At 40.4% G+C, this 27533-nt stretch overlaps 1 protein-coding gene across 1 annotated transcript; it reads right to left on the bottom strand.

Moving 5' to 3' along the window:
* Nucleotides 1-23094, bottom strand: RAB39A (RAB39A, member RAS oncogene family). Its single transcript, XM_046684516.1, has 2 exons — nt 22861-23094; nt 1-784 (listed from the first exon to the last, which is right to left on the bottom strand). Exons 1-2 carry the CDS (start codon nt 23085-23087, stop codon nt 358-360), a joined length of 654 nt encoding a protein of 217 aa, XP_046540472.1. The 5' UTR covers nt 23088-23094; the 3' UTR covers nt 1-357.
* Between the last annotated feature and the right edge of the window lie 4439 nt (nt 23095-27533).

Here is a 27533-nt window from a genome sequence, read left to right as displayed (position 1 = left end):
TTTCAATCAGGTTATATGTGCACAAAAAAACCATTTGGAACTGCCAAGAAAAATGAGTAACATTGACAAATTTGGATATTAAGGTCAGCTATATGATAACAAAGAATGGAGGTAATTATGTAGACACTCCAGTTTCAAGAAAAAGTTGTCTGCTTTGTCTGATAATTTAGCAAAATATCCAATCTGGTAGTGTAACAAGTAAGCATAGTGCTCTGAATCAGATACCTTACAAAATAGTGTTAGCATGGGTTGATAACTTTTTTTAATGCATTCATTGCATCATTCTGCTGTTAATGTTGGTATTTATCCTGAAATGACACCCAATCTGTTCTTGTTAGTTCTTTGGCATATTTGAAGTCAGCAGAAGCACTCTTTCCTGGGCTTGACTGCTTCCTCAGAAGAATGCACAGTATTTGGAACAAAACCACTTTTAACCCCTTCCCAGCCATCCTGAATACAAATTTCTCCCCTTTTAATCAGCTCATATATGTCTCTTGTCAAGATCGTGAAGGATTCCTCAACATTCGTAGCATCTCTTGCAGAGGTTTCTATATACTTCATACCACAGTCTGCTGACAGTTTCTCAGCTTCTTCCCTTGTAACTTGACGTTGTGAAGCTAAATCACATTTATGTCCCACTAGCAGAAATACAATCCGAAATGGCTGTACATACATTTTTGCTTCTTCTAGCCAATCTTTCACATGTTCAAAAGATCGTCGGTTAGTAATGTCAAACACTAAGAATCCACCAACTGAGTTGCGGTAATAAGATCGAGTTATTGATCTGAAAAATAAATAGAAAAAATGGTTGTAAAAGGACAAGTTGTTCTTTTTCCCCTCCTTCAAACAAACAATGTAACGCCATAATAAAATTTTAAGATACCTTAATGTGATTTAACTAGAATTTATAAATTAAATATGAAGTGTCTAAGGGAACAAAAATATTCTCAGACTAATATGCAGGCCAGTTTCATCCAACGACAACATTAAAGTTGTAGTTATTTTTAGATAGACAAATAAGCACTTACATGGTATATCATCTCACACTCTTAGGATTATTTGTTTTTATTTTTAAACATCCAATAGAATAATTATTACATCATTGTTGTTAAAAATAGGCACACAGTGAGATTTGGTGAAGGGCAGAGGTTGCAGAGCAAGCCAGATCTTAAGAACCTCTCTCTGTCATTTAATTCAACAAGCCCCTCTCTCCACCAGTTAAAGAAGGAGAAACAAGGGCAAACTTGTTAAAACATTAGTTACAGGTTTAGCCCTGTGCTATATCCACTCGAGAAACAGGAAAGTGTTTGGACGTGGGATATGAACCCGAGGTGTGCTAATGATTGCTTCTCCAGATCTAGTCTCTGCTCTCTGGGCCTCAGGAAGCTGACCTTTACAGAAAGCTTTCCCAAACTCCCTTGCCCTCTGGCTTGCAGTGGGGTTCAGCCAAGGGGAGGTGCATGCTGGAGACTGGAGGAAAGACAGGACAGGGTTTTTACCCCCTCCCTTTGTCTCTGCCAGGCTGTGGCTTGGCAGTGGTTGTGTTCCTCTGCTTCTGGTCAAGGTTCCTGTTGAGGAGTCCTTCTCTCATGCCTTTGGCTCTCACCAGGTTCTGGCAATCTCATTTCCTTTCTTTGCCCCTTCTCGCCAGGTGGTTAATGGCTTCCCAGTGTTTCTATCCCTGAATGCTTCATTTTTTGTTGGTGTTCTTGACCTTGCCCACGTTTTTGGAAATAGTCACTTCACTATATTCTTTTCAGTTAACCTTTCCAATGTGCCATTTGTTTCCTGACTGAATCATGAGGCAAGGTGGCAAAGCCATACTGCTTTATATTTCTTGGCTTTATGTATATTGTTTCTCTAACTAGAATATCTTCTACCCTTTTCTGCCTAGCAAACTCCTATGTCTCCTTCAAGAGTCAGTTCAAAAATGATATCACTTGAGAAGCCTTCCCCTCTCCCCCTCCACCTCTTTTAGGCACTCTCATAATTCCATGGAACTTTTGGCATGCTGCCATTATGATCAGATCAATTTTCATAACCAGCTGATTGGATTTGCTGGTAGGTCTCCTACTCAATTCAAAGCTCCGTGAGGGTCAAACATTTTCCGTCTATGTTTCTAACAATCATATTGCCTGGCAAATGGACGTCATTTAATGTTTGTTATATTCAGTTTATTAATCTTATTGGAGAGGCAAAGTGCTAAATGTTGCACGAGCAGAGATCACATGTCTCAAGTTTCCAAGTTGTCAATGATCTTGAGCACCGAGATCCTCCTTAAGCAAACTCATCTGTCTGCCTGAGGCACCCAAGATCTTTGTGGGAGGGCCAGTGGGTTACCTGGTACTCTCCAGCTTTTACCTACCTCCCTTATGCTTACTGCCGAAATCACAGCTCAGTTCAGTGGCGCAATCTCACAAGTACCATTTCTCATGGGAGTGTAAAGAAAGTATTTTATTTACCTCCTCTTTCTTCCCATTTCTCCTGCTTCCCTGTTTCTCCTCAGAATTCCCAGTAGAGAGATTCCCAAATGACTATTTTATAAAAATTTTTCTCAAAGGCTACTGTACTAAACAGCCATTGACAGTAAGGAAAAATCTCCCACTCTTATTGGCAGGCTACAAATAATCAGTTCATTTAAACTGTTGCTATTTTTTTTGTTAATTTTGAGGAAAAACTAATTTGTTATTGTTTTGCTGTTCATCTTTGTATGTGTGAATTTAGGTAGAGGTGCATTGTCTTAAGAGAAACCTAATTAAGGCTGTTATTAGACTGAAAGCTTTAATTTACTCAGCACCAAGTGTGCATTACTCCCCTCGGCCTCCATTTAATTGACCATTAATATAATTTTAAAAAACATCCTTTTGTGGTTAAAAACTCAACGCTGAAATGCTAGTCCATTAGGCAGACACATGTCTTACACTGTATGAAGTACCATGCTTTCTAGCACCTTGTATTGAATTTTGAAGACATATTTGGAATACAGTTGGCAAATCATTATGTAGAATAAAATTATAGCAAAGTATGTGCAATATATGCTGTAAAACAGCCCTTATTAATAATTAGTTGGAATAAAAGGTCTCCATATGACACCTGCCATTTTCTATATAATAACTTGACCTCCATTTTCTGTGTGTCAGTCTGGATATTAGGTTCAGAATTCTGATATCGTTAGGCTTCAGATTCGGACATAGTTGTCCTAGGGGGTAGGGCTTTCCCTCAGTTGGGCATCCCTGCTGCCCATTATTTAGGGGAAGAGACAGGTCTTCAGACTGAAAACTGGAACTCAAGATGCAGATCTCACAGGAGTGATGAGGGAGCATCTCTCTTTTTCTGGACCTTCCTCTCTTGGGTCAGGACACTTAGGTCTCTAGAAGTTCTTGAAGGTATTAGAAGGAGGTAGGCAACAGACGCTAAAAGAACTAGGTAGGTAGGCCTCCCTGTAAAGAATTCAAGAGTTGGTGATGAGTAACAATTCTTTATAAGGAACAACTTCTTGTTGCATGTTATTTTATATCTGTTTCCTTCGTGGCTTTGAAAGTCTCACTGAATGAATGGATGATTTAAAGAACGGAAAAAAATTAGGGGAGAGAGAGATGCAAGGAAGGGAAGAAGAGAAGGGGGAGAGAAATCAATGAATCCAGTCTGGTCTCAGGTGCGCTATGGGAGAATTAAGTGTTACATAGACTACCCTCTGGCAAGACTGGTATAGGGGATATAGCATCCCCTAAATTCAGCGTGATGGTGGTGTGATGAAAGGTGAATTATGGAGAACAGGGATCAGGGTTACAAACTCTTGGCAGCCCCTTGTCCCTCCCAAATGGAAGATCTGGTTTTGATTATAAAGGAAACCTGCTGGTTCTTTTATTCCTTCAAAGCTATACTATCAGCAACTCCTATTTCATTTTCAAAGAACAGTCACCTCTCAGATTGTTTTCTCCATCTCCTTGCCTTAACTGAAACCTGCTGTTCCCTGAGAATCCAGCTTCCTCTGCAGCACGCTCATGTTGCTCATTCTATAAGATCAGGAGGTGGTTTCTGCTTCCCCAATGCCACTTCCAGATAATTATTCTTTCCCAACCTCTGTTGTAAAAAATATCCTTCTCCTCTGAGCCTTATGCCATCTGGCTCTCTCATCTGTTGTCATCTGCCAATTGCTTGGTCAGTCTCCGTAGACTGAATGAAGACTTTAGCATTTTGCTTTGTTTTTCTTTCTGTCTCAATTCCTGTCATTCTGCCCAGATTTCAACATCCATTTGGATGACCTGTCATCTCTGTTTCTTGACTTTCTTATCTCTAATGAACTTTCCCCTGCATTCTGCGTTTCTCATCCTCTTCCTCTTTTCTCATCAGAAATCTTCACTACCTTCAAAATTGCAAATTTACAATCCACTTTTTGATCAAAATCTCACAACCCACAAGCATATTTTTCTGTGGTAATTCTTTATTTTCAGCAAGATTCATAATCCACTGACCAACTCTATCACTTTCTATCCATTAATACCCTCCTATCTTTACCTCCTTTCATACATTAGTTCTATGAGACACCACAGTTGTTCGCTTGGAAATATCTCAATTCCCAAGCCCCTTGCCCTCTGTCGTATTCACCTGGGAAAACTCTATCTCTAGATCAGTTCAGCATGCAGCTGTGTTTCTGGGGAAAATCACTCAACCAAGCAGGCTTGTGTCACTACGAATTAGTTAAAACCAATCCCAAGTGGGCACTCAACACTGCCAAGGAATACTGCTGGTGTCAGGAGAAACTCTTCTCCCTCTTTCCTCACATTTAGACTTCTAGCATAGATAGAAATGGAATTTCCATTCAACCTTCCTCTCCCTACAAAAGAGAACTGGAGGAACACTTTACCCTTTTTGCTAGGTTTCTCCATAGAAGGAAAAATGGCTGCTCTGTTTGGTTAGAGTCTGTTTCTCAGGCTGGTAGGTAGAATCATTGTGTGTACAAGGTTAGTACTCTTGCATAGCATTGCTTCCCCCTTCTCTCCACTTTCTGGATGCATTATCTTGGCTTGATAATTTCGAGGTAGGCAAATGCCAGGACTATGCTCATCTCTGAATACCCAGTGGTTTTCAAGTGCCTGGCACATAGTGGGCACTCAATACATTCTTAGTGGGTGAATCTCTGGTTGATTTGGTACGAGCCATGAACATAACTGTTGGGGAAATAGGAGAAATGGCAGAGAGAGTGAGGAAGTTTGAAGGAAAGAGATACCAGCAGTGCAGAAAAAAGAAAGATGCCCAATATTAGACCTATTAGCAGTGAGTTCTTTTGTTCTTATACTGGGGTCACTGAGTTGCTACGAGCACGTCAGTACTGGAGGAGGGTGGATAAGTTAAATATACACATATGCATCCTAAAGACATATCCCATGAAGTTACAGTAGTCAGTAATCTTTGTGAAGTTTCTTGGGAGAGGAAGATCTCTTAATCAGGGGCATACTGATGAAACTTTTCCAAAGAAGACAAGTTGTGGTATCTTATGTCCCCTACCAAGAAGAAGTAAGCATAATAGTTGGTGGATTTTTTTGGATTTTGGAGGAAATGTATAATATTTGGATGTGCTTTTCTGACCTAGTAAGTGGGAGACCCCAAAGCTACCAGCTTTAATAAGGCTGCAAGCAAGAGAAATCCCTTCAGCTGGTCCAAGCTACAATGTAAGCAGTTTTGCTACATGGCTCATGATTCATCAGATCTAATGGAGCCTGCCTGAAGTGCCTATAGCAGACAGATAGATGCTCTATCAAGCCTGGGGAAGGTTCCACTGGACTATTACAGTGCATTTTGGAATAAAGGCATGCCCTCTTTGTCAAGAACTATTATGCTTTTGAGAGATACTTCTTGGCTTACAAGCTGGCTCTGATAGAGACTCAATGCCTGGCTGTGGAACATCAAGTGACTGTGCAGTCTGAGTGCTCATCAATAGCTAGGTGTTCTCTGATTCACCAGGCTGGAACTTCATCATGAAGCAGAAGTCACATGTATAGGCAGGAATAGGGATGGGACCTGAGGGGACCTGGAGTAATAAGGCTCACACACCCAGCATGCCTACTCCTGCATCACCCTCTCAACCTATGGCCTTATCTGGATTTCCCTATAATTATACTGGAAAAAAATTCAAGGCTGCCTCACACATGGCTCTGAACAATATGCTGGCATCAGTCAGCCCCACTCAATAGTGGACTTGAAGGTCAGTGGAAAAGAGAAACTCTCCCACTTGTGGAACTCCTAGTGGTACTTTTTTCCAGAGAAGGAGATGGAGAGATGCAGGTAAGAATCTATACTAATTCATGAGCAGAGGATAAGGATTTAACATATGGGAAAAAACAAGATTGGAGGACGGATAATAAGGAGGTTCAGAGAAGATGTATATCAATGGGTCTAGAGTATGTGAAAACTTGTATCTTATGTGAATACTCGCCAAAAGCCCCCTCTGTAGAGGAGTTCCTAAAAATTGGTGAAACAAAATGTCCTGTCTTATAGTTATTAGTCAGTATTTTTAGCCCAGTTTGAACTCAAAGTGGTCATGGTAGAGAGAGAAGCTGTGACTCAACAGACTCTCTTACCTGGACTGTCACTGCTTAATACCCAGTTTTCCAGCAGCTACTGACACCTTGGATATGGTACTTTATTCTCGGGGGACCTTGATGGAGAGGACACTGATATGTCCTATTTGTTGTCAGGGCCATCAATTTGACTCTCTTGTCGATTTGACTCCTAGTGATGAGCTGAACCCTGCCTGGTCTTTTTGCGACATCCTCTCACCTTCCAGCACTATACCAGACGAAGCTCCACTGCTATTCACAGGGTTTTCATGGCCAGTTTTATCAGAAGTGGGTGGCCAGGTCCTTCCTCCTAGTCTGTCTTAGTCTGGAAGCTCTGCTGAAACCTGTCCACCGTGGGTGACCCTGTTGGTATTTGAAATACCAGTGGCATAGCTTTCAGCATCACCGAAACATACAGCCACTACAGTACGATAACCGACAGATAGGTGGTGTGGTTCCCTGATCAGGAAATGAACCTGGGCCACATAGTGGTGAAAGTGCAGAATCTTAACCACTAGACCGCCAGGGCTGGCTATGTCCTCACTAAAACAGACATTTAATCTGGACTCAAGCCAAGCTAGCACCACCATCGATGAATTTGTAGAATGCCTTATACATAGTCATAGTATCCTACACTCTGCTATAGACCAAAGATTTCACTTAACAGAGGAAGAGAAAGGGAAATGGGCTGATGCCATAGGATTCATTGATCTTGTCATGTCACTGTCATCTAAAGGCATCTGGCCTATAAAACAGTATAATGGGCTATTAAGATTCACTTAAGCCCATGTCCAGAAGATGACACCTTGTAAGATTTTGGCATGATCCTTCAGGATGTGTATGTTCTAAACTAGTGAGAAATAGAGTAGGTGGTGTTTTTTGCCCATAAATAGATGCTGTGGTATGAGAAATACAGGGTGAAAGTAGGGTGATGGGCCGTCTCACAGTTATTCTTAATGAGTCACTAAAATTTTTTGTTGCTTCTAATCCCTGTAACTCTGAACTCTGCTGATATAAGGGTTTTAGTATCCAAGAGAGAAATGCTTTCACTAGAGAACCCCGTGATGTTTCTACTGAATTAGTAGCTGAGACTGCCAACTGTCCATTTGGGGCTACTTATGGCAGTGGGTGACCAGGCAAAAAAGAGACAACAGTATCATGAGGACCACAATGGCCTCTTGTGGTTCTTGCTGCCCAGAACTCCTGGGATCTTTTGATTCATTCTGAGTCTGGTCCCTCCAGCTTCCTGTCAAGTCTCTGTGCCTCAGACATATTTCCAACAACTTTCATTTGTGATTAAGGTCCTCAAGCTGGTTTTGTTGTTGGCAATCAAAGACCTGATTGATAGAGGCTGCATATATTTTGGAAAAAAATACAAAACAAAGTCACAAATATTTTATAACTTGCAATATAGTTTCACGAGGCCAAAATTCATTTTTTTTATTGTGGTAAAAAAACACATGAGATCTACCCTCAATAAATTTTTAAGTGTACAGTACAGTATTATTAACTAAAAGCACAATGTTGTACAGCAAATCTCTACAACTTTCTTATCCTGCATGGCTGAAACTTCCATACCCACTGAATAGCAATTCCTTCTCCTCCTAGCCCCTAGCAACCACTATTCTACTTCCTGCTTCTATGAGTTTGGCTACTGTAGATACCCCATAGAAGTGGAATTATGCAGTATTTTGTCCTTCTGTGATTGGCTTATTTCACTTAGCATAATATCCTCAAGATTCATCAATGTAGCTTATGACAGGATTTCCTTCTTTGTTATGGCTGAATGATATTCAATTATATGTATATACCATATTTTCTTTATCCATTCATCTACAAAGTCTATTCTTGTATGTATATTTGATTTAGAATAGAAAAGTGGTCATGTTGTTTATGTAAATATTTTCAACTGTTTAATTTTCCTCTTTAATTTTTTTCCTGAAATAATATGTAGACAAGTAATATTGAGAGCACTGGAGTTGGCTAACATTTACAAAGAATTACTTAATATATGAGCAATGCAATCAAGCATAAATAATATGCTTTGGGAAATTTGGAATTTTTTTGACACAAATGATGTGATTACTGAGATTCTAAAAAATGTAAATGATATCTCAAATTAAACATTTATCTAGTTTCCTGGAAGGCACTTGAGATGCTGTTGTCATATGAAGGACACAAGTCCATAGGCTCTGCAATGCCCAAAATTATTTGCACTAGATAGTTACTTAAATATAAGATTTTATCTGAAAGCGGCAAGATTATGTAGATCTGATATGCTATTATTATAAACTTTGTTGGATGTGCACAGGCCTCTTAAAAAAGCAACAAAATATACAGCACTTGCTGACTGACTTAGGTAAAACCAACCAGATATTCCACCCTGGAAATGCCCTTCTGTGGCTTTGCCAATTGTAAGGTAGGCATTTAGAAGATAGAAGTACTTTGATGCCAGAGGCTGTTGGCAGCAAGCAGCTTATGAGCGCATTAGCCTTGTGAGTGCCTCTCTTCACCATGACATTACACTCCTACTGTCCTTCTGGGAATAGTCATTGCGTTGATGCCTTATTTACCTGGTTCACTTGCCTTGTAATCCAGGCCCTTAGGACTGCTTTTAAGAGACTAAAACACAAGTCTCCTTCCTCCTTTTATTATCACTGACTTTAACAGTTCCTGCCCTTGCCTGAGATTCTGAAACCTGGAGCTCACAACTCAGGATATAATTTTGCACACACAAACACCAAAATTCTGTTTTTTGTATAATTCCAGGGTTTCGCCATCAAAAACCAAGTGTGTGGTTATGGAAGCTATATATAATACTGACAAGACCTAATGGGCCATATTCTCTCTTTGAGTATGTGAATCAATTCACCTGTGACCACCTTTTATTTTCCTTTTATGACAGATGATTGTTTTATGATAGTGAGGCCTTCTTACCATCCCCAGCAGGCTCTACTCACTTTTTATCCTCTATTTTCCTGGTAGCAATTACCACATTCCAACATCCTATATAGTTCTTCCAGCTTTTTTGGTTCTAGCCTGTCTCCTCCCATTAGAAGATAAGCTCCATGAGAGCAAGGATTTTTGTCCGTTTTTTTTGATACTGTATCCCTAGTGTCTAAAACAGAACTGGGCACGCAGGAGTCCTACCAACATTTGTAAATGAATAAAGAACTGAATTAATAAGTTCATACTGTCAGGCTGTGCCCAGGTAGCATGCAAATGATGAGCAAATGGGAGAATAAAAGAGAGAGTACAAAAAGCTTATCTCCTTTTGATATTTATAGTAGGCATTTATGAAGTCAAAAGGGGAGCAATGGGCTGAATAACTGTACATACTCTAAGCATATAGGTGACATCATCCACATTTTTTAAAGAACCACTATATTTAAATTGGTAGGAATTCAAATTGTACTTTGCAGTGGATTCTGGAAGGCAAAACAAGTTATGTGTGAAAACTGAAATAGTTTATTTGGAAATTAATGAGAAATGTTTCTAGCTTCACTAACTGTCTGCAAGGTGATAACGAAGGATGTGTATTTTCTATTTGGTACGGTACCAGAAAGTGTATGAAAGACTTTAGCACTTATTCCAGTGCTTTCTGGTATCCTTTTGCAGAACAAAAATGAGATGATGACCAGCTTCTCATGATTATTTTATTTTCCATATAACATACTGCATTATGTGATTTAACATAATTAAAGAACATTTTTTCTTGGGTTACAATGCTGCCACCATTTTTGTGACTCTGTTTCCATACGACTTTCTCTTTATTGCTTCATTTCGTGTGCTTTGCTATCTCTCTCCACATGTTGGAATTTACAATTGGTGCTTATCCTTTTATCATTTCATTCTCTCTGAAATTATGCAGGTTTTTATTTTCAAGTCATCTGAATAGACTGTTCTTTTCCTTCTCATTTCTTTTTCTAAGTTTGTGCTTTTATCAAAGTTACTTGTGCACTTACCACACATCCTTACTTTTCCTATTCCCCCAACTTGCCAATATCATTATACCATAGTTTTAGAAAGACCATTTCTTGGCATGTGTGTTATTCTGACCATGTAGATATTTTTCAATGCTGAGCCTTGGAGTAAACTATGACTTCTTTTCCTTTCCGGCACAACCTTTTCTTTTCCCTAGAGTTAATAATAACCTCACATATTACTCAAGATAGGCCAGGTTATGCTGCAGTAACAAACAACCCACCTCTCAGCAGGAAGAATGTGAAACAATCTGAGCTACGTTTTTTTTTTGTTTATTTAATTTTTATTTTTTATTTTTCCTTCTTCTCCCCAAAGCCCCCAGTAAGTAGTTATCTATTCTATTTGTGGGTCCTTCTAGTTGTGGCATGTGGGATGCCACCTCACCATGGCCTGACGAGCGGTGCCATGTCCCCACCCAGGATCCGAACTGGTGAAACCGTGGGCTGCCAAAGCAGAGCACACAAACTTAACCACTTCACCACGGGGCCAAGCCCTGGGCTATGTTTTAAAACCACCACATGTGAGCCCTGCTCAAATCCACTGGCCAGAATTAGTCACATGATTCTGTCTAAGTGCAAGCAGGAAGGGAAACACATTCCTATCACGTGTCCTAAAGAAAAGAAGCATCAGATATGAGTGAGCACTAAAGTCTCTACCATATTCTTTTCTTCTTTCCTTTATCTTTTTGCTGTAGTGCTCAATAATCCAATGTAGTTTTCCATGTAGTGCTCAATAATCCAATCCCAAACTCTCTACCAGTTGCCTTCTAAGCAGTTCTTTCCCATTAGCTTTTCCGTCAATTTCATCTTCCTGAGGCGGCTGCTCCTACAACCTTCTGCCCCGATCCAATCTGGCCTAGTTGTCCTCGGTGTCTGTAGCAGAGATTTCATCCTAGGATCTCCCTTCATCATCTTCCTGGGCATTTCCTTTGCCTTTCTTCAGGGTTAGATCTCCTGTTTCTGGTATCCCACATCTTCTTCATTCCAGGTTTACTCTTTTATGTGTGTGCGCGTGTCTGCGTGTGTGTGTGTGTGTGTAGAGCACATCCTCAAGTAGCTTCCTAAAAAAGAGGCATGAGGTAGTGTTTCGAAATCTTGCATGTTTGACTTATTCTGCTCTCAAAGTTGAATGACAGTTTGGTCAGATACTGAATTCTTTTTAGAATTTTGCAGTCTTTCCACTGCCTTCTAACTTCCACTGTTGTTTTGGGGAAGTCTGAAGCCAAACTGATTCACGATCTTTTTCTATGTGACCTATATTTTTCCTCTAGAAGTTTATAGGAACTTCTCTGTGGTCCCAGAGTTCTAGAATTTCATGATGATGTCCCTTAGAATGTGTCCACTTTCATCTATTGTGCTGGGGCCTTCCAATCTGAAAACTCAGGTCCCTAAATCTTGGAGAATTTGCTTAAATTGCTTCACTGATGATTCCTCCCCTCTGTTTTTTCCTCTTCTCTCTTTCTGGAATGCCTGTTACTTGTGTATTGAGCCTTTTAATTTTTAAAAAAATTTTTTTCCCTATTTTCTATATTTGTCCTTTTGTCCTACTTTTTGAGAGATTTCCCCAACCTTATATTGAACGTTTTCTTTTTTTCCTACTGTTTCCAAAAGCTCTTTTGTTCTCAGAACATTCTTTTTTTAAAAATAGCATCCTGCTGGGGCCAGAGTGTTGGCATAGTGGTTAAGTTTGTATGCTCTGCTTTGGTGGTCCAGGGTTCATGGATTTGGATCGTTGGCAGGGACCTACGCACTGCTCGTCAAGCCATGCTGAGACACACAAAATAGAGAAAGATTGGCATAGATGTTAACTCAGTGACAATCTTCCTCAAGCAAAGAGGAAGATTGGCAACAGATGTTAGCTCAGGGTGAATCTTCCTCAGCAAAAAAAAAAAAAAAAAAAAAAACTATAAAGGGGACCCCAATCTCAATTATGCCTGGTACTTCTAGTCAGAGATTCTATGTTTAATTCTTTTCAAAGAATAAATTTCCAGTTTTTTTTTGCCAATGACAGGGAGAGAAGAAGTCACCTCAGGTGTAGAATGGCAAAGAGGATGTGAGGAGCCAATCTTTCCTAAACAGACTGACAATGAATGATCCTTATTTTAGCACTCCCACTTCCAGAAGTATCTGGTGCCACCATTTCCTGAATCGTTAGGGGATTCAATCGTATATATTGGGTTTGTTTTTAGCTTTTTCCACCACTAGCTTAGAAGTTTTCCTGAATCTACTAATTCATTTAGCATTACTCCATCTGCTTTCCTGCTTCCAAAATTTTGTTGCTGTTGTATCCTAACCTATTCTCCTTGTTTGAGTGTTTATAGTTAAAAAACAAAACAAAAACAAAGCTACTGTCACTTTAGTGAGGTTTCAGGAAAAAAAGCTAAAATAGCTACGGGTGTTCAATCTGTCATTACTGGAAGCCACTTCTTTTTCTATTGTTATTGTTTCCTATTGTTATTTCTCCACTACTGACATACCCTCATGACCCAGAATCAAGGACCGCCTTCTTTGGGATACATCCTCTGAACTAGCCCTCACCCTAGGCACAGATGACAATCCCTCCCTTTGTTCTGCCACTGGCACTTATTTTAGCACTTATGAGCCTTTACTGCAACGATTTGATTACTATCTGTCTTTGCTACGAGTCTGTGAGAAAGACCTCTAATAGTCCCCTACTGTCTATTCTGTCTTCCTTCAGTAACAGAACTCCACGAGTTTTAGCTGTCACATAGCAACTCATATAGAGACTACATTCCTCAGCTCTCTTGCAGTTAGTTGTGGTCATGTCACTAAGTTTGGGTCAATGGCACATGGTAAGTTATGCCTGCAGTCTGAGGTTCATCTACTTGAAGACATTTGTCCTAGGCTTCCTCTTTCTCCTTCCTGCTTGCTAGGAAATGGCGAGGACTGGAGAACCCTGGAAACTGATGTTGAGGCAGGACCAGCCTGAGAGGCCGGAAATGCTCATTCTGGACTATTATTATAGGAGAGAGAAATGAAGTTCTATAATATTTAAGTTGCCATATTTGGGCAGTCTCTTTGTTACAGGAGTATAATCTGTACCTACCGAGTATAGAGACAGCATGGACCTTGAATGTGAGACCATATCTTATTTATTTTTATAGCTAGTGCCTGACATATAGCTAAGCTAAATAAATGCATGGATTTCTACAAGTAACTGGTTGTCCTGGCTGATTTCAGTTTCTCTGGAAAAATATGGGGCTGCAATTAAGGATTGGAAAGCTACTTTATAGTACCTTTGAAACTTCAGGACACCATAGCAAGTATTTGCTTGTAGCTTTGCCTGATACCCAACACCTCTCCTTGTCTAACAAAGCAAAAGGGTTTGTATAAATTTCTCCACTGCAGTGGCAGGGTTTGTTCCTGTTTCTTAGTATAGCAGCGCAGTCACTGAGTACTGCATGGAGGGGAGGGTTGGTTGTCATTGCGGCCACCCGTGTTTGCTGGCAGGTATCAGTACCCCTTCTATTGTGTAAAGCTATTTCCCCTTTTGTTTCTGAATATAGCAGTAAAATAATAGGTTTGGGTGGACAGAGTAATTAACATGGGTCTACAGAGGTGGGAGCAGAGGTGGGGTTGTGTGCAAACAGAATACTTTCCATGACAGAAATTACACACTGTGCCAATAAAATTCTTTTTAACCATGACAGGAGGCCTGGTGCAGCAGAAAGAACACTGAACAGAGTCTTATGAACACTGGGCTCTTATGCAAACCACTAAGAATAACGACCAGGGCAAGGCAAAACCTCTCTGGATATTAACTCTATTATTTTTAAAATGGGACTGTTGTGTCAGATCATCTGTCTGTTCCTTCCCAGTCCTATGGCTGTAGTTTAGCCACCAAAATAGCGAGAATATTGGCCACAGTGTGGTTGACCTCTGCAGCTTCTTTCATGTGCCTTTTCCCCTCATTTTCTTGGATTTTGTTTTCAATTTATCTCTCACTTATCTTCCGCACCTCCAATAGTCCTCTGCTATACCATTAACTATACCTTCTCTTCTTTTAATTCTCTTTTTAGAGTCTACCCATCTATTCTATCAAATCTCAGTCTTAAACTTCACCTCATATTTGCTTCATTAACTTTTGCTTTCCTAATCCCATAGGCTTTTGGTAGCCCTTTTATATCTAGGAAATCTTAAATTATGAAGTTTCATTCATTTGCTCCTTTATTGTTCTTCCATTTTCCAAGTGATTCTAATTGGAAGGTTTTGTACTTAAAACAAGTGCTCATAATAGTGCATGATCTGTGTAAAGTGTGACAAGTGGCTGGAACATGCAAGAAGATAAATCTTTTAATTTTTACTGAGGGGACAAATTTCAAGGGACTCTCCAAAGTCTACAGATCTGACAAGATCTCTCCCTAAAATATAGTAATCAAGTGTTTTAAAAGGGAGACCTGACGAAATCATCCGGAAGTGCCAGCAAAAGGGACACAGAGAAACATATGAGAGAAGACACTGTGAGAGGTTCTCAAACATATTCCTAAAATTTAAGGAATTGCCTTCACTTTTTCTTCAAAGTATCGGTGCTCGATCTATCTACTGGTTCTTAAAATGCTCTAGGGACAAGAACTCTGGATTAGAAAACACCGTTACGTGTCTTGGGGATTCACAATGTGTATCAGTATATTAGCAATTACAAGCTCTGAGATCCTCCCACAATCCAGAATTTCCAAAACTATTTGATCAAGGAAACTTCTTCTCAAACTACACTTATTACTATCACTTTGAAAAATGTTACTCTGAAGAAAAATGATAGGCAATGCCTAGAATTTCAGAATCTATAATCTTTCTTCACAATGTCTTCTCTTACAGCCAGGAAGTTCTTAATATCTACCTGACTCTCATTTACAGTATTCCCTCTTGATCTTTTCTCAGATAAGAGGGGTCAGTTTGGGCCACACACGCTTCTTTTGTATTTCTGAGGCAGGAGTCTGTTCTTAAGGCTATCTTTCAGGCTCATCTGTTTGAGGCCATATCATACTAAGTCCTATGAAAAGGAAATACATTTGGAAAGGCTAAAGATTCAGAAGAAAAACCTCTTTTAACATTCCCAGTACAGGAAGATAATTTTAAAAGAGATTATGACCAATCATACAAAAAGTAGAAAAAAAAATAGGCATTGAGAGGGATCACAATTTGCCAAGAAAAGTCACTGATGACATTTTGGCATGGCTTGATAAAGATTTTTCATGGGTGACATCTTATACACTCATCATATTAGTGAAGTAGAAGCAAGCCTGAAGAGAGGTCCCTGTTCCCTTATTTTTGGGGGATTGAGATATTTTTGATGGCTTCTTTATATCCTAGCTATTGATATCAGTGGATGGTCTAAAAGATTTACTCCCAGTAATATAACAATTTGATTTAGCAAGGTGTGTTCCTAAGTGAAAAACAAATCATACTCATAGGAAGGAAAATAGAAAAAACTCCACTACATTCCAAGAATGTTTAAGAGAATGCCATTAAGATTTTAAACTGAACTAAAATAATATGCCAGCTAGCCAGCAACATTTACTCAGTTATGCTTATATAGAGAGCTACTATCTGTATTTTGAAACTTTCACAGCTTAAACTAAAAATATGCTTTTAAATTTAGAACCTACTTTGACCTCTGTTTCACATTTTTCTGGAACTCCTCTAGGTCAGAATAGTACTTTATTACGTATAAAGTGATTCTTTTCAGAAAACAATGGTTTTTACCATAATGCACATTTCATGATAAGCCAGGTAGATTGCATGGGGTGGCAATTTCTAAAGTGAACTTCCCTGAATTATATATTATCAGAATTTATTAAAAGTTATTGACATTTAGAGGCAGATTTATTAAAATCATAAAGTATTGGCTTTATAGGTATTTTGCTTTAGTAAGAATGAAAATATCTTATTAAAGTAATATCTGATGTTCCCTGGTATATATGTGTGTGTGTGTGTTTGTGTGTGTGTGTAACTTTGTACCACTTGAGTGGCTCACCTTTCTTTTCCACTGCTTGACAGACAGAGCAGCTTGGAAGAAAACAGACAAGCAGATTCTCTCTAACTCCACTACAATAACAATAACAGGCTCTTAATAAACCAAAATATTCTCAGATCATTCCAAGACATTCCTCTTTAAACTTTTAAGTGGCATGGCTATGAAAGTTAAGCTGTTAAGAAATCTATGTATGCTAGCCAAACTGACTGACAATGGCTGGAAATTTCTTCTCTCTTTCTCTCAGACTGAGCAAAGCAGTTTTCTTCATGTGAAAACTTTGCTGTCGTGACCCGTGTACTCACAACATCATTTTTCTAGCCCTTGCTTTGAAAGCTAAATGTGGGGCCAACGTGTCAGAACAGGCAGTTATCACTGTAGTATGATGAGAGGAAATTGCAACACCCATCAGCCACATATCTATAACTCTGCCCACAGGGAAACACCAAGATGAGGTGTTACCTCTCTGGGTGGTCATCCTCTTTTAGATGTAAATGTAAAAGTAAATATAAATACTCCTGGCAGGACCCTTTTTAAGTTTTTTCCAACCATTAATAATTTTGTGTGTCTTGGTTTCCCAGCTACCTCACTCTCTGATGCTAAGATGGAGTATTAAGGGATGGATTTTTGATTGAGATGTGCAGAGAAGAGGGCAAGGTTTCACTATCCAAAAACAGAAGGAAAGAAAAGTGGGAAAGCCTCAAAGGCCCCAAGAATGGCCTTTACTCACTTTACAATTTATCCTACTGCTGGTCCAGGCCTCTTAGACATTTGGTAAACAATATTTCATTTACTTCAGGATGCATAATCACCCTCATATACTAATGCAGCCTTGAAGTTGTGGCTACATACATTAAATCAAATGATTTATTGAAGAAAAAATTAAGAAAAACAGTCACAGGTTTTTCAAATTACTGGCTAGTTTCTTGACTGTACTGATTATGGAATCACTCAAAATGGTCCGAATGGCCTGACTGGACAGTGAAAATAATCTTTAGAGTATAAAAACATGTTTGGCTACACAAGTCATCTTTTCACATTCTGTTACACTTGTTAGAAATGATGCTGGCTCATTCTTACATATCATTTTTCTCTGAAACACCATAAAATAGATACTTTTTGGGGTGACTGCTCATTTTCTTCTTTCCCAAAAAGTAGAACCTGACAAAATTTCTCCTTCCCAAAAATTAGACCCTTACAGATACATTTGCATTGTATGACCCATAATACATATCTAGTATATTTGTATTATAATACATTTGTATTACATGTATCTTAATGACCTGATTGTGGGGGAGCTGATTCACTGGCCAGTCAAATGGCCAATGAGATTTTTTTCTCTCAAGAATTTGAATAAGAAGCTCAGAGACTGAGAGAGTTGGGAGCCAACAGAGTTGGAGAATGGTAACACATTAGAGGGAAAATCCACAAACCCTTGTTATTGGAATTTCCATACTTCCAGACACCTGTATGTTCAGTGAGCTTTCGTCTTTCAAGAGATGTGTATCATTTATCATTTGTCCTCTATTATCTAAACTAATTTGGCTATATTTCTGTTACTTACAACACAAATAATTTTAACAATGATATTATACTGATTACTCAATAAAAATAGAGCCTACTTCCTATTGCTTCCAATAACTTGGAATTACAGTTGACTGCACTGATTATGGACCTGAACTGTGGACGATCTGTGCTCTGCTACCTATGCAATTATGAAACCACCAATCCATGGTCAAAAAATCTTTTTCTATTGAAGACTACGAACAACAGTAAGGAGGGTGGGGAATCAAATAAGCACCCTTAAAAAAATTTTGTTTAGTTTAGGGATCTTAAAAGATCTCCTAAGGAGAAATATAAAATGTTCATGTTCTTGCTTTTAAAATTAAGAACAGGCAATACAAATTAAACCACCTTTAAACATTAACTTTATACAAATGTTTTGAAGGAGCAGAGGAGAAAACAGAGACATAAGAGAGCCAGAGGAGTAAATAGAGAGAAAAAGAAATGAGAATAAGAGAGACATTCAAATAAAAAAGGAGAGAAAAAGATGGAGGGTGGGAGGAAACTATGAGTAGGGACAAACAGATGAAAGGGGTAAAGGAAAAATAAAAATAAGCTGAAGGAAGGATAAGACACATGGGGAAGAGAAAGATACACAGCAGAAGAGGAGCTGGAGGAAAAGAGGAAGAGGCAGGCAGGAGAGGGCTGTCCCTTATGTAGCACATAGCCCTTACAGCCCTTTGCTAGGTTAATTAGCTAGTCAACTAAACTCTGCAGGTCTTGCATTGCTCCACACCTCCACAGTCGAGTGGTTCTGCTCAAAGATTGTGACTAAAGCAACTTATCAAGGGAGCTTTCCCCAAAATATACTCCTCAGAACACTAGTTATCAGAGATTTTCATATTTTAAAAATAGCCCCTCAAATAACTTTGGGAAATGCTAGTTTAATCAAAGTCAGATAGATTTCTTTGCTGTAGTACTTCTTAGAGGCTTTGATATGAATTCCTAAGAGAGTACAACATGGAATATGGGGATTTAGAAGCTTATTTGCTCACAGAACCCATCCTTTAATAAGAATCACCAGGGCAAAGTGCTCTGCAGAACATGCTTTGAGAAGTGCTGCACCAGGAGGACGTTACTCTCTGAGCTTTATAACCAGTGGCTGTAACTGTAACACCCCAAAGGCCAGACCACATGAAATAAAAAGCCGAATCTGCCTCGAAGCCTCAAGGTTTCCTATCCCTTCAGCCAACACTGCTATTTCTTTATCTTAGTTTACCTTCATATTTCTTTAAATGCTTTTTATGGGAAAAGTTCAAAATTTATATTCTTATATTTGATGCTCTCCATACTTCTAGCCCTTCCAACAGTTATCCTTATTAACACCGTGTTAAACAATATTCTTGTTTCCTTTCCTGCTAAACTTCTTCCACTACGATGATTAAAAATTAGGGCTGGCCAGTGGTACTGCGGTTAGGTTTGCACATTCCCCTTCTCGGCGGCCCGGGGTTCGCTGGTTCAGATCCCGGGTGCGGACATGGCACTGCTTGGCAAAAGCCATGCTGTGGTAGGCATCCCACATATAAAGTAGAGGAAGATGGGCATGGATGTTAGCTCAGGGCCACTCTTCCTCAGCAAAAAGAGGAGGACTGGCAGTAGTTAGCTCAGTGCTAATCTTCCTGGAAAAAAAAAAAATTAAAAGGGGTGACTGTTAGTTTCCCCTGAATGCCCAGAATGCCAAGTCCATTTTCCCTTCTTCCTGGGCACATGGTGGCCCTGTCTAAGTTTGGCCCTGTAATTAATTTCTCCTCAATGAATTGAGAGCTGAAGTGATCTGTACCACATTGGCCTTACTTGCTTAAAAGCAACATTGCTTGATTTAGATTTTTCTCTCTCCTTCCCTTGAGCTGGCACACAGCGTGCCTGCAACCTAGCTTTGTCCACAAAGATGATGAAAATGTCCTAGGGAAGGCAGAACATAAGAGGGAAGACACCTGAATGATGTTCTGGAGCAGAGACATTCCAACCACTTGGACCACTTACCTTGAGACTGTTACACAAGAGAGAAATAAACTTCTACCTTTAATGAAGGCCCTGTAATTCTGAGCCTCCTTAATACAGTAATTTAACATTTAACTTCATTAAAACATAGTGTTAATAATAAAAACTTAACATTTCAGTGTTACATTACAATTTACAATATGCTTACATACACATTATTTTTCTAAACCTTCTTTACTTTGATTTTGTTCCTTTTTATTTTCTGCAAGTATTATCTACTAGCATATGTTAATCTAAACATCGAAAACTAAATCTTTGTCAATTATAACTCAATAAAGCTGGGGGGAAAAAAGGAAAACTAAGGTTCAATATGGTCATAATTATCAGTTTGCTGTTTTGTTATTCTGTAACATATTTGTTTATGCTTTCAAACTACAACTCGGGCCGTCTAAAGTCGGCTCCTTTCTGTTAGTTTATATATAATCACCAATAAGCCTTCAGATGTAATATTTCCCACAAATTCCTAATGGTATGATTATAACTAATGACAGGAACATATCTTCATGAACTATACTACCTTTCTATGAAACAAACGTGCAAGGATATCTGTTATTCAAAATAAGTATCTGTATTTTCCTGGAGAAAGATACAGAATGATTTAACAGAAATTATTTTAAATGCAATTTTATGGAGAAATATTCTGCCAAACGAGAGAAAAGCAAGTACGCATTTGGAGGTAGCTACTGAAATATGTATGTATTTATGAATACGTCTTTGGTAAAGAGCCAAAAAAAAATAAAGTATGACTCATTGTCAGTAAACATTCCCTAAATGTCCTTGCATTATTATGGGAGAGTTACTGTCTGGTTTTAATAATGTATATAAAATGAATTACTATTTACATTCTTCTGAAGGCATTAAAAAACAATGATCTATTTAGCAGAGAGGTCTTTAGAATCTAACAAATTAATTATCCTCTACTTTCTTGTCAATCAGTTTAGGACCTACTTTTAAAGAAAGAATTACCAGATCCAATAAGATTTCACTACCTATGTTTCTTGTAGTTGCAATTCACAGTAGTTGCTAGAAGTTTAAGGCACTGTAAAGAACACGTTTTTATTATATTCACTTCAGAAGGTAGAGCAAGAGCTATTAGTAAACGTTTTTTTTCTGACCATGAAATGTCTGAAAGTTCATCTCTGATGGAAATCACAAGTGAAGGAATTTGCAATCAACCTTAGAATGGTAAAACTGCAAGGAATCTTGGAGATGATAATGATTCTTTCATTTTATAGATGAGGAATCAGAAATTTGAAAAGTTATTTTAATTAAAGGAGGCTTCTTGAAAAAAAATTCTTCCGTATTCTAGGTATTGTACAATTCAAACAGATAACCTTCAATACCTCTCTGAAGGGCTGGCCTTACCATCTTCCCACTTCATACACAGGAAAACTAAGGTAAAAGCAAGCTAAGCAGTTCACTTATTATTATGAATCAGTGTCATAGCTGGGAATGGAAGCCAAAACTTTAAACGTTGGAACATTCTCCCAGAAGTAGGCTGATCTCATTCAGAATGGACGCTGGCTGGGGTGAGGGGAAGCCATGTTTGGGAAGTCCCCTCATGGAGTACCGTATTTCACAAGCAGAGTACTTGCTGAAGATTGCAAAATGCTTGCTCAAATGAATTCCAAATGATAGCACAATCTCAGAAAAACCCCAAACACCACAATATATCAGATTTCCTACCTTCCTCTAAAAGAAAGTGTCTAGAAATTTGAAATGTGCTTTATATTTGGTTCAATCTTAAATATCCAGGAAATGCATACAATTTCCATTTAGTTTTTATTTACGTAACAGGAGTCGCCTTTGTGAAATCCTTCCTTCAGGGTCTCAATGAAATTTAGACATGTAGAATGAGACTATTCATTTGGATCCCTTCTTCTCTATTTAGAAACGTGTTTTCTGATCTATCATCACCGTGGAACATTAATTACCCATTATAAAATAAAGGAAAAGTTCCTGCCAAACCTCAGTCTCTCTCTCTTTTCCCCACCAAAGCACCAATGACAAACTTCTAAAGACAACACAACCATTAGAAAACAAAACAACAAAACCCTCTCAGCTGTGCCAGTGACCCTGATGTCACATCTTGTTGCTGTATAAGACACAGTCCCACGGGTCCTGGCCCAGTATTTCTGATGACCACATTCGGTGCTGTGAGGTGTTCAAACCATTACCGCATCCATCTCCCTCTGAACCATGCCCAATGAGCTCATGCAGTAACCTGGGTTGGAGCACTGCTTGCTGTGAAGCTAAAGGGATCAATCACGACCCTGGGAACCCTACTTTGCAGTTCTCCCGGACCGCATAGGGGGGAAGCTGCTTGGTTAGGGGAGGAAGAGGGGAGTTTGGAGGAGGGTGGCTAGGTCAGGGTGTGCGCAGCGAGGGATGCTGAGTTTAGGGAGAGGGCAGAGGGGAGCCGAAGAGTTGGGGACCAAAATACCTGCAGGGGCGGAGGGAGTGGGGGAACAGGGGGCCGGCGAGGGTGACCCCGGCTCAGGCGGGAAGGAAAGACGGAAAAGGGGCGCAGGAAATGGGCGCCAAAGAAAGAAGTGAGAAATTGCGGAGGAGGAAGTCGTCCCTGGAAGAGGAGGGGCAAAGGGGAAGCGAGAATGGAGTGTTTGCACTTTAGAGAGGGGAGGGCCGGAGCCTCTCCCGACCAGGGCCGGGGCGGCTGGCGCTTGGGGAAGGGGCGCCCGGGCGGACGGAGGGGGCGACGCGGTCCCTGGGGTCCCCGAGGTCTCGGTGCTGGCGGCCATACCTGAACCGCTCCTGTCCTGCCGTGTCCCAGAGCTGCAGCTTGATCCTCTTGCCGGGCTCGATCTCCAGCAGGCGGGAGAAGAAGTCCACGCCGACGGTGGGGTCGCAGGCGGGGGAGCGCAGCCCGGGAAAGCGGCCCTGGGTGAAGCGGTGCAGGAGGCATGACTTGCCCACGGTGGAGTCCCCGATCACGATGAGACGGAACTGGTAGATCCAGATGGTCTCCATCGCTCACGTGCTCCGCCGGCTCGGGGGCTGCCCCACCCGCCCTCGCGCCGCGGGGCAAGTTAGGCGGCGGGAACTGTCCGTTCAGCACCTCCCGGGTGCCCGCCCTTCGGCTTCCAGCATATTCCTGCAGCTGCGGCCGCCGCCTGGTCCCCGCCCTCTCTGGAGGGAGAGGCGGGGCCCGGCCGGGCTGGGGGCGGGGCCTCAGGCCGGGGGCGGGGCGGGGCGGGGGCCGCGGCTTGGGGGAGGGGGAAACGGGCTGGCGGCGCACGGACTCCCGCCCCCGACCTCCGTAAATCACTCTCTCCCAAAGCTCACTGGGCGCGGACGGGAAAGCGGGTGTGGTGAAAGGACGTGACGGCAGCAACAACCAATGAAAATGAAGCAAGGGCTCACCTCTGAGAGGGTCAGCCAATGAAAAGTGAGAATCGTTTTCTTACAGGCGTCAGGGCGGGCTCGTCGGATTCCGGCTCTGATTTTGGAAGTGGTAGAGGCCATAACCTGACTTGCGAGTCTTGGTGTTGCTTTCATCAATTTGACCAGCTTTGTGAACCACCGTCACCTTCTCCATTTTTGAAGATTCAAGTTGGCAGATTTCTGCTCTCTAGCCTTGCTGAGCGCCACCTTTGAGGCGTTCTAAGCTGAAGGAATTGAGAGCAGGATGGAGATAAATTTGCAGAGCAGATTCTGGATGTTTCCAGTAAGGGCTTTGGTCATTGCTCCTGCTACAACCTTCTCTTCCTCACTGCTTTTCAGTACCACTGAAGAGTGAGAAAAATGCCAGGTACTCATCTCCCCGCTCTCTGGGGCCCTCCAGCCTGGGGAAGGAGAGGAGGAAATGAGTGAAACGTTGAAATGCTCATAAAAGCTCCCATTCTTCTCCATCTCCGTTCTATAAATCGGAAAAATCCTAAAGTGGTCTCTGCTTAGCTTGTGTCTGGTCAGGAATCTAAATAAACAAAGCACACCTGAATTCTGGTGAGATCTTACTACTTTCTCATGCCTTTCTTCAAACCGGATAATAGTGAATTCGAGATTTACCTTTTAAAACTTAAACAGTTTTAAAGTGTATTTTTGATAAAATAGAATTTTCAACAATTCTTTTTTTCACGCCGGCATCCAAAGTTACACTATTGTTATTCATCCTTACCTCCTTTCTTGTTTTGGTGGAAGGAGTGTCATTTTAAAGATGTTTTTAATCCCTGCCACCCATCTTCTTGGAGCTTTTTTTCCCAACAGTTGATCTTTATTTCATACCATTTATACCTAAAATCTCCCCCTCTCCAATTGGTTCTACTCCTCAGCCTGTTAACATGCTCAGGTGTGCACAATCCTAAAACCAAGCAAAACTTCTCTCTATTCTGCCTCTCTAGATTTTTGATTCCTCCCTTATTCTCCATTTCAAACATCAAGAAAGAACCATGTAGGGCCTGCCCGGTGGTGGAGTGCTTAAGTTCGCGCTAGGCTTTTGGGGCCCAGGGTTTCCACAGTTGGGATCCTGGGCAGGGACGTGGCATTGCTCATCAGGCCATGCTGAGGGGGTGTCCCACACGCCACAACTAGAAGGACCCACAACTAAAATATACAACTATGTACTGGGGGGGATTTGGGGAGAAAAAAAGAAAAGAAGATTGGCAACAGTTGTTAGCACAGGTGCCAATCTTTAAAAAAAGACCAAAACCATCTATTGTCATTTCTCACCCATCAGTTAGTCTTCAACAGCCCTCTCCATGCCTAATAGACCCTTGAAATTGCTTTCAATAACGTTGCCAAGGACTTCTAAATATTATCTCCCCCATCATCTATCTTTAGTTATCATTCTTGATCTCCCTGTAGTTTTGTCGATTATACTCTGTTGCTGAAAGCTAATTGGCTGACCCAATCACAATCCTTATCCACAGTCCTCTTTCTTCTAGTCCTCTAGAGATCAATGGCTTCCATTTGTGTCAAAAATATATTCTCTATAATGTCCAAAAGTGAACTCAATAGCTTTCTTGCCATGTTTTCTCTTCCTACATTTTACAGGTTGGTTAATGGCTTTAGTATTTATTCTAGCTCCCTAGACAAGTGTGAGCTTGTGGTGCTAGATCTGGAAGCTGGGAGTTTGTGCTGGGTATAGAGGCGGGCTGGAATTGGTCTAAACGCATCAGAATGTAGAGCTAAGGATAATCTACATGTATAGCGTGCAGGACAGAACTAAAATGGAAAGGAAAGTAGGCAGGTCAACTGAAGTCTGAGAGGAGCAGAATAGAGGGAGCAGAATATAGCTCTAAGCCAACAGAATGGAAACTGGGAAATCTAGCTCAAAGAAAGGTTTGAATGAGAAGTCAGAAGCATAGCTTGGTTAAATACCATTAAGCAGAGGAAAAGGCATGGGTCTTTTTATATGGTCCCTGGCCTCAGGAGAGATCTAATGAGGGCACTAAGGTAGTTTAGACACTACATTCACTTGATTAAGATAGGGTCAAAACATCATCCGTCTTGGACTCCTGCCTCTCCTTTGGCACATTCAGCCAATCATTAAATCTTGTTACTTTTATCTCAACAATATCTTTCAGCTATATGCCATTTCCGAACTCCCCACTGTCACTGTCTTTGTTCAGTCTCTTATCACTTTAGGCTATAGTGCTGGATAGCTTCTGCATTAGTTTCTAGGGCTTCTGTAACAAAGTATCATAAACAGAGTGGCTTAAGATAACAGAAATTTATTGTCTCACAGTTCTGGAGGGTGGAAGTCCAAAATAAAAGTGTTGACAGGGTTGGTTCCTTCCGAGGGCTGTGAGGGAGAATCTGCCCCATGCCTCTCTCTCCTAGCTTCTGTGGTTTGCTGGCAATCTTTGGTGTTCCTTGGGTTGTAGATGTATCATTCCAGTCCTCCACCTTCACACGGCGTTTTTCCTTTGTCTCTTCAGGTAGTCTTTCCTCTGTATATGTCTCATGTGGGCATTATTTTTTATTTTGTTATATTTGCAATGAGGGGTATCTAAGTGGTAGAATTTCCTCTATATACTCCTCTGCACTTAAAAGATAAGACTCTACAGCCATTGTGTTAGTGAAGGCTTTGCCATTTCTCAGTTGAACCAATGTCCAATTCCATTACCATCTCCAATACAATGAACTCATGTAAACATCCAGGAGTTTAAATGACTTGAATAAATATAGGGAGAGAGAAAGAAATCCTAAATTGACAGAGTTTAAACCTGCAATGGCTGGGAAAAAAATATCCTAAATAACTACATTGGGTTATTAGGTGGAATGGAGGCTCAAAATAAAGACCAAGTTGAGTTGTAGAAAGATAAAGTTACAGTTCATTTGCATACCTGAGGCAGTAGATTGAAGATATCTTGCTTGCTAAAAGAGGAAGGACTGATCTAAATGTTATCCAACATGTAGTCATGATTTAAACATGCGTGCACTCCAATAAACTGTGCGCATTCATTCAGACACAACATGCATGTGAATCTCAGGACTTTCGTGAGAGCTATATACGTGAGTGGTGAAAGAAAATCTACAGCACAAGTAGCTGCATTTTTTATGTCATCTCTCTGGAATGTCCATTTTGGACTTCTTATATCAGTTGGTCATAGTCTTGTAATAGTGCCTGTCTGCGTCTATTGCTTCAGAAGTCATTCAGGTTGACCAAATTCCTGTCAAATCTTCCTTGTATATTTCTTTCAAATCTGTCTCCTCTTTGCTTCCCCCAATACTGATGCACTGATTTTGACACTTCTCATCTCTTGCTAGAGTTGTTACAAGCTCGCTTCCTCTGGTTTTGCCCACCTTCAAAAGATCCATCATGTCACTTGAAGAATCTTTCTAATATATAAAATAATCTAATCATATTATGCATAGCTCAAACTATTTTAAATCCCCCTTGTATATACATACACACATTGCTTAAAGAATAAAATTTAAATTTATTAGAATGGCATAAAAGACGTGCTTTGGTCACCAATGGATTTTCCTTCATCTTCTGCTTTCTATTTGCTGTTACATTATTATATGATTTGTGGCTCCTGAAATGCCATGGTCTATCTTAACACTGTGCACTTTGCATTGGTCAGTATTAGATTAGGCTATGAGTGACAGAAAAAACAAAAATAACAAAATAACAATGGCTTAAACAAGATGGAAATGTATGTCTCTTTCATGTAAAAGAAGGATAAAGTTGGGCTGTCTGGGACTAGTAGGCAGCTTTATGAAGGTAAGGACCCAGACTTTGTCTACATTGCTGCTCTGCCATGCTCTACTTGTGGCTTTCACCTCCAAAACCACTGCATAAGCACCAGCCATCACATCCACATTCTAGCAAGCCAGAAGAGGGAGGAGTAAAGTGTGCCTCATCCTAGTGATTCTTAGTGAATCACAGGGCTTTAGTGAAAGCTATTAAAAAAGAGAATCTCTCTTTCGGTTGGATTTGGGGTTTTGAGGTTAATGAGTGCAGCCTCC

This window comes from Equus quagga, chromosome 14 (assembly GCF_021613505.1).
Source record: "Equus quagga isolate Etosha38 chromosome 14, UCLA_HA_Equagga_1.0, whole genome shotgun sequence".
In the NCBI taxonomy this organism is placed as follows: domain Eukaryota; kingdom Metazoa; phylum Chordata; class Mammalia; order Perissodactyla; family Equidae; genus Equus; species Equus quagga.
The sequence above is the reverse complement of the archived record's forward strand: the minus strand, read 5'-3'. Positions and strand labels throughout refer to the sequence as shown.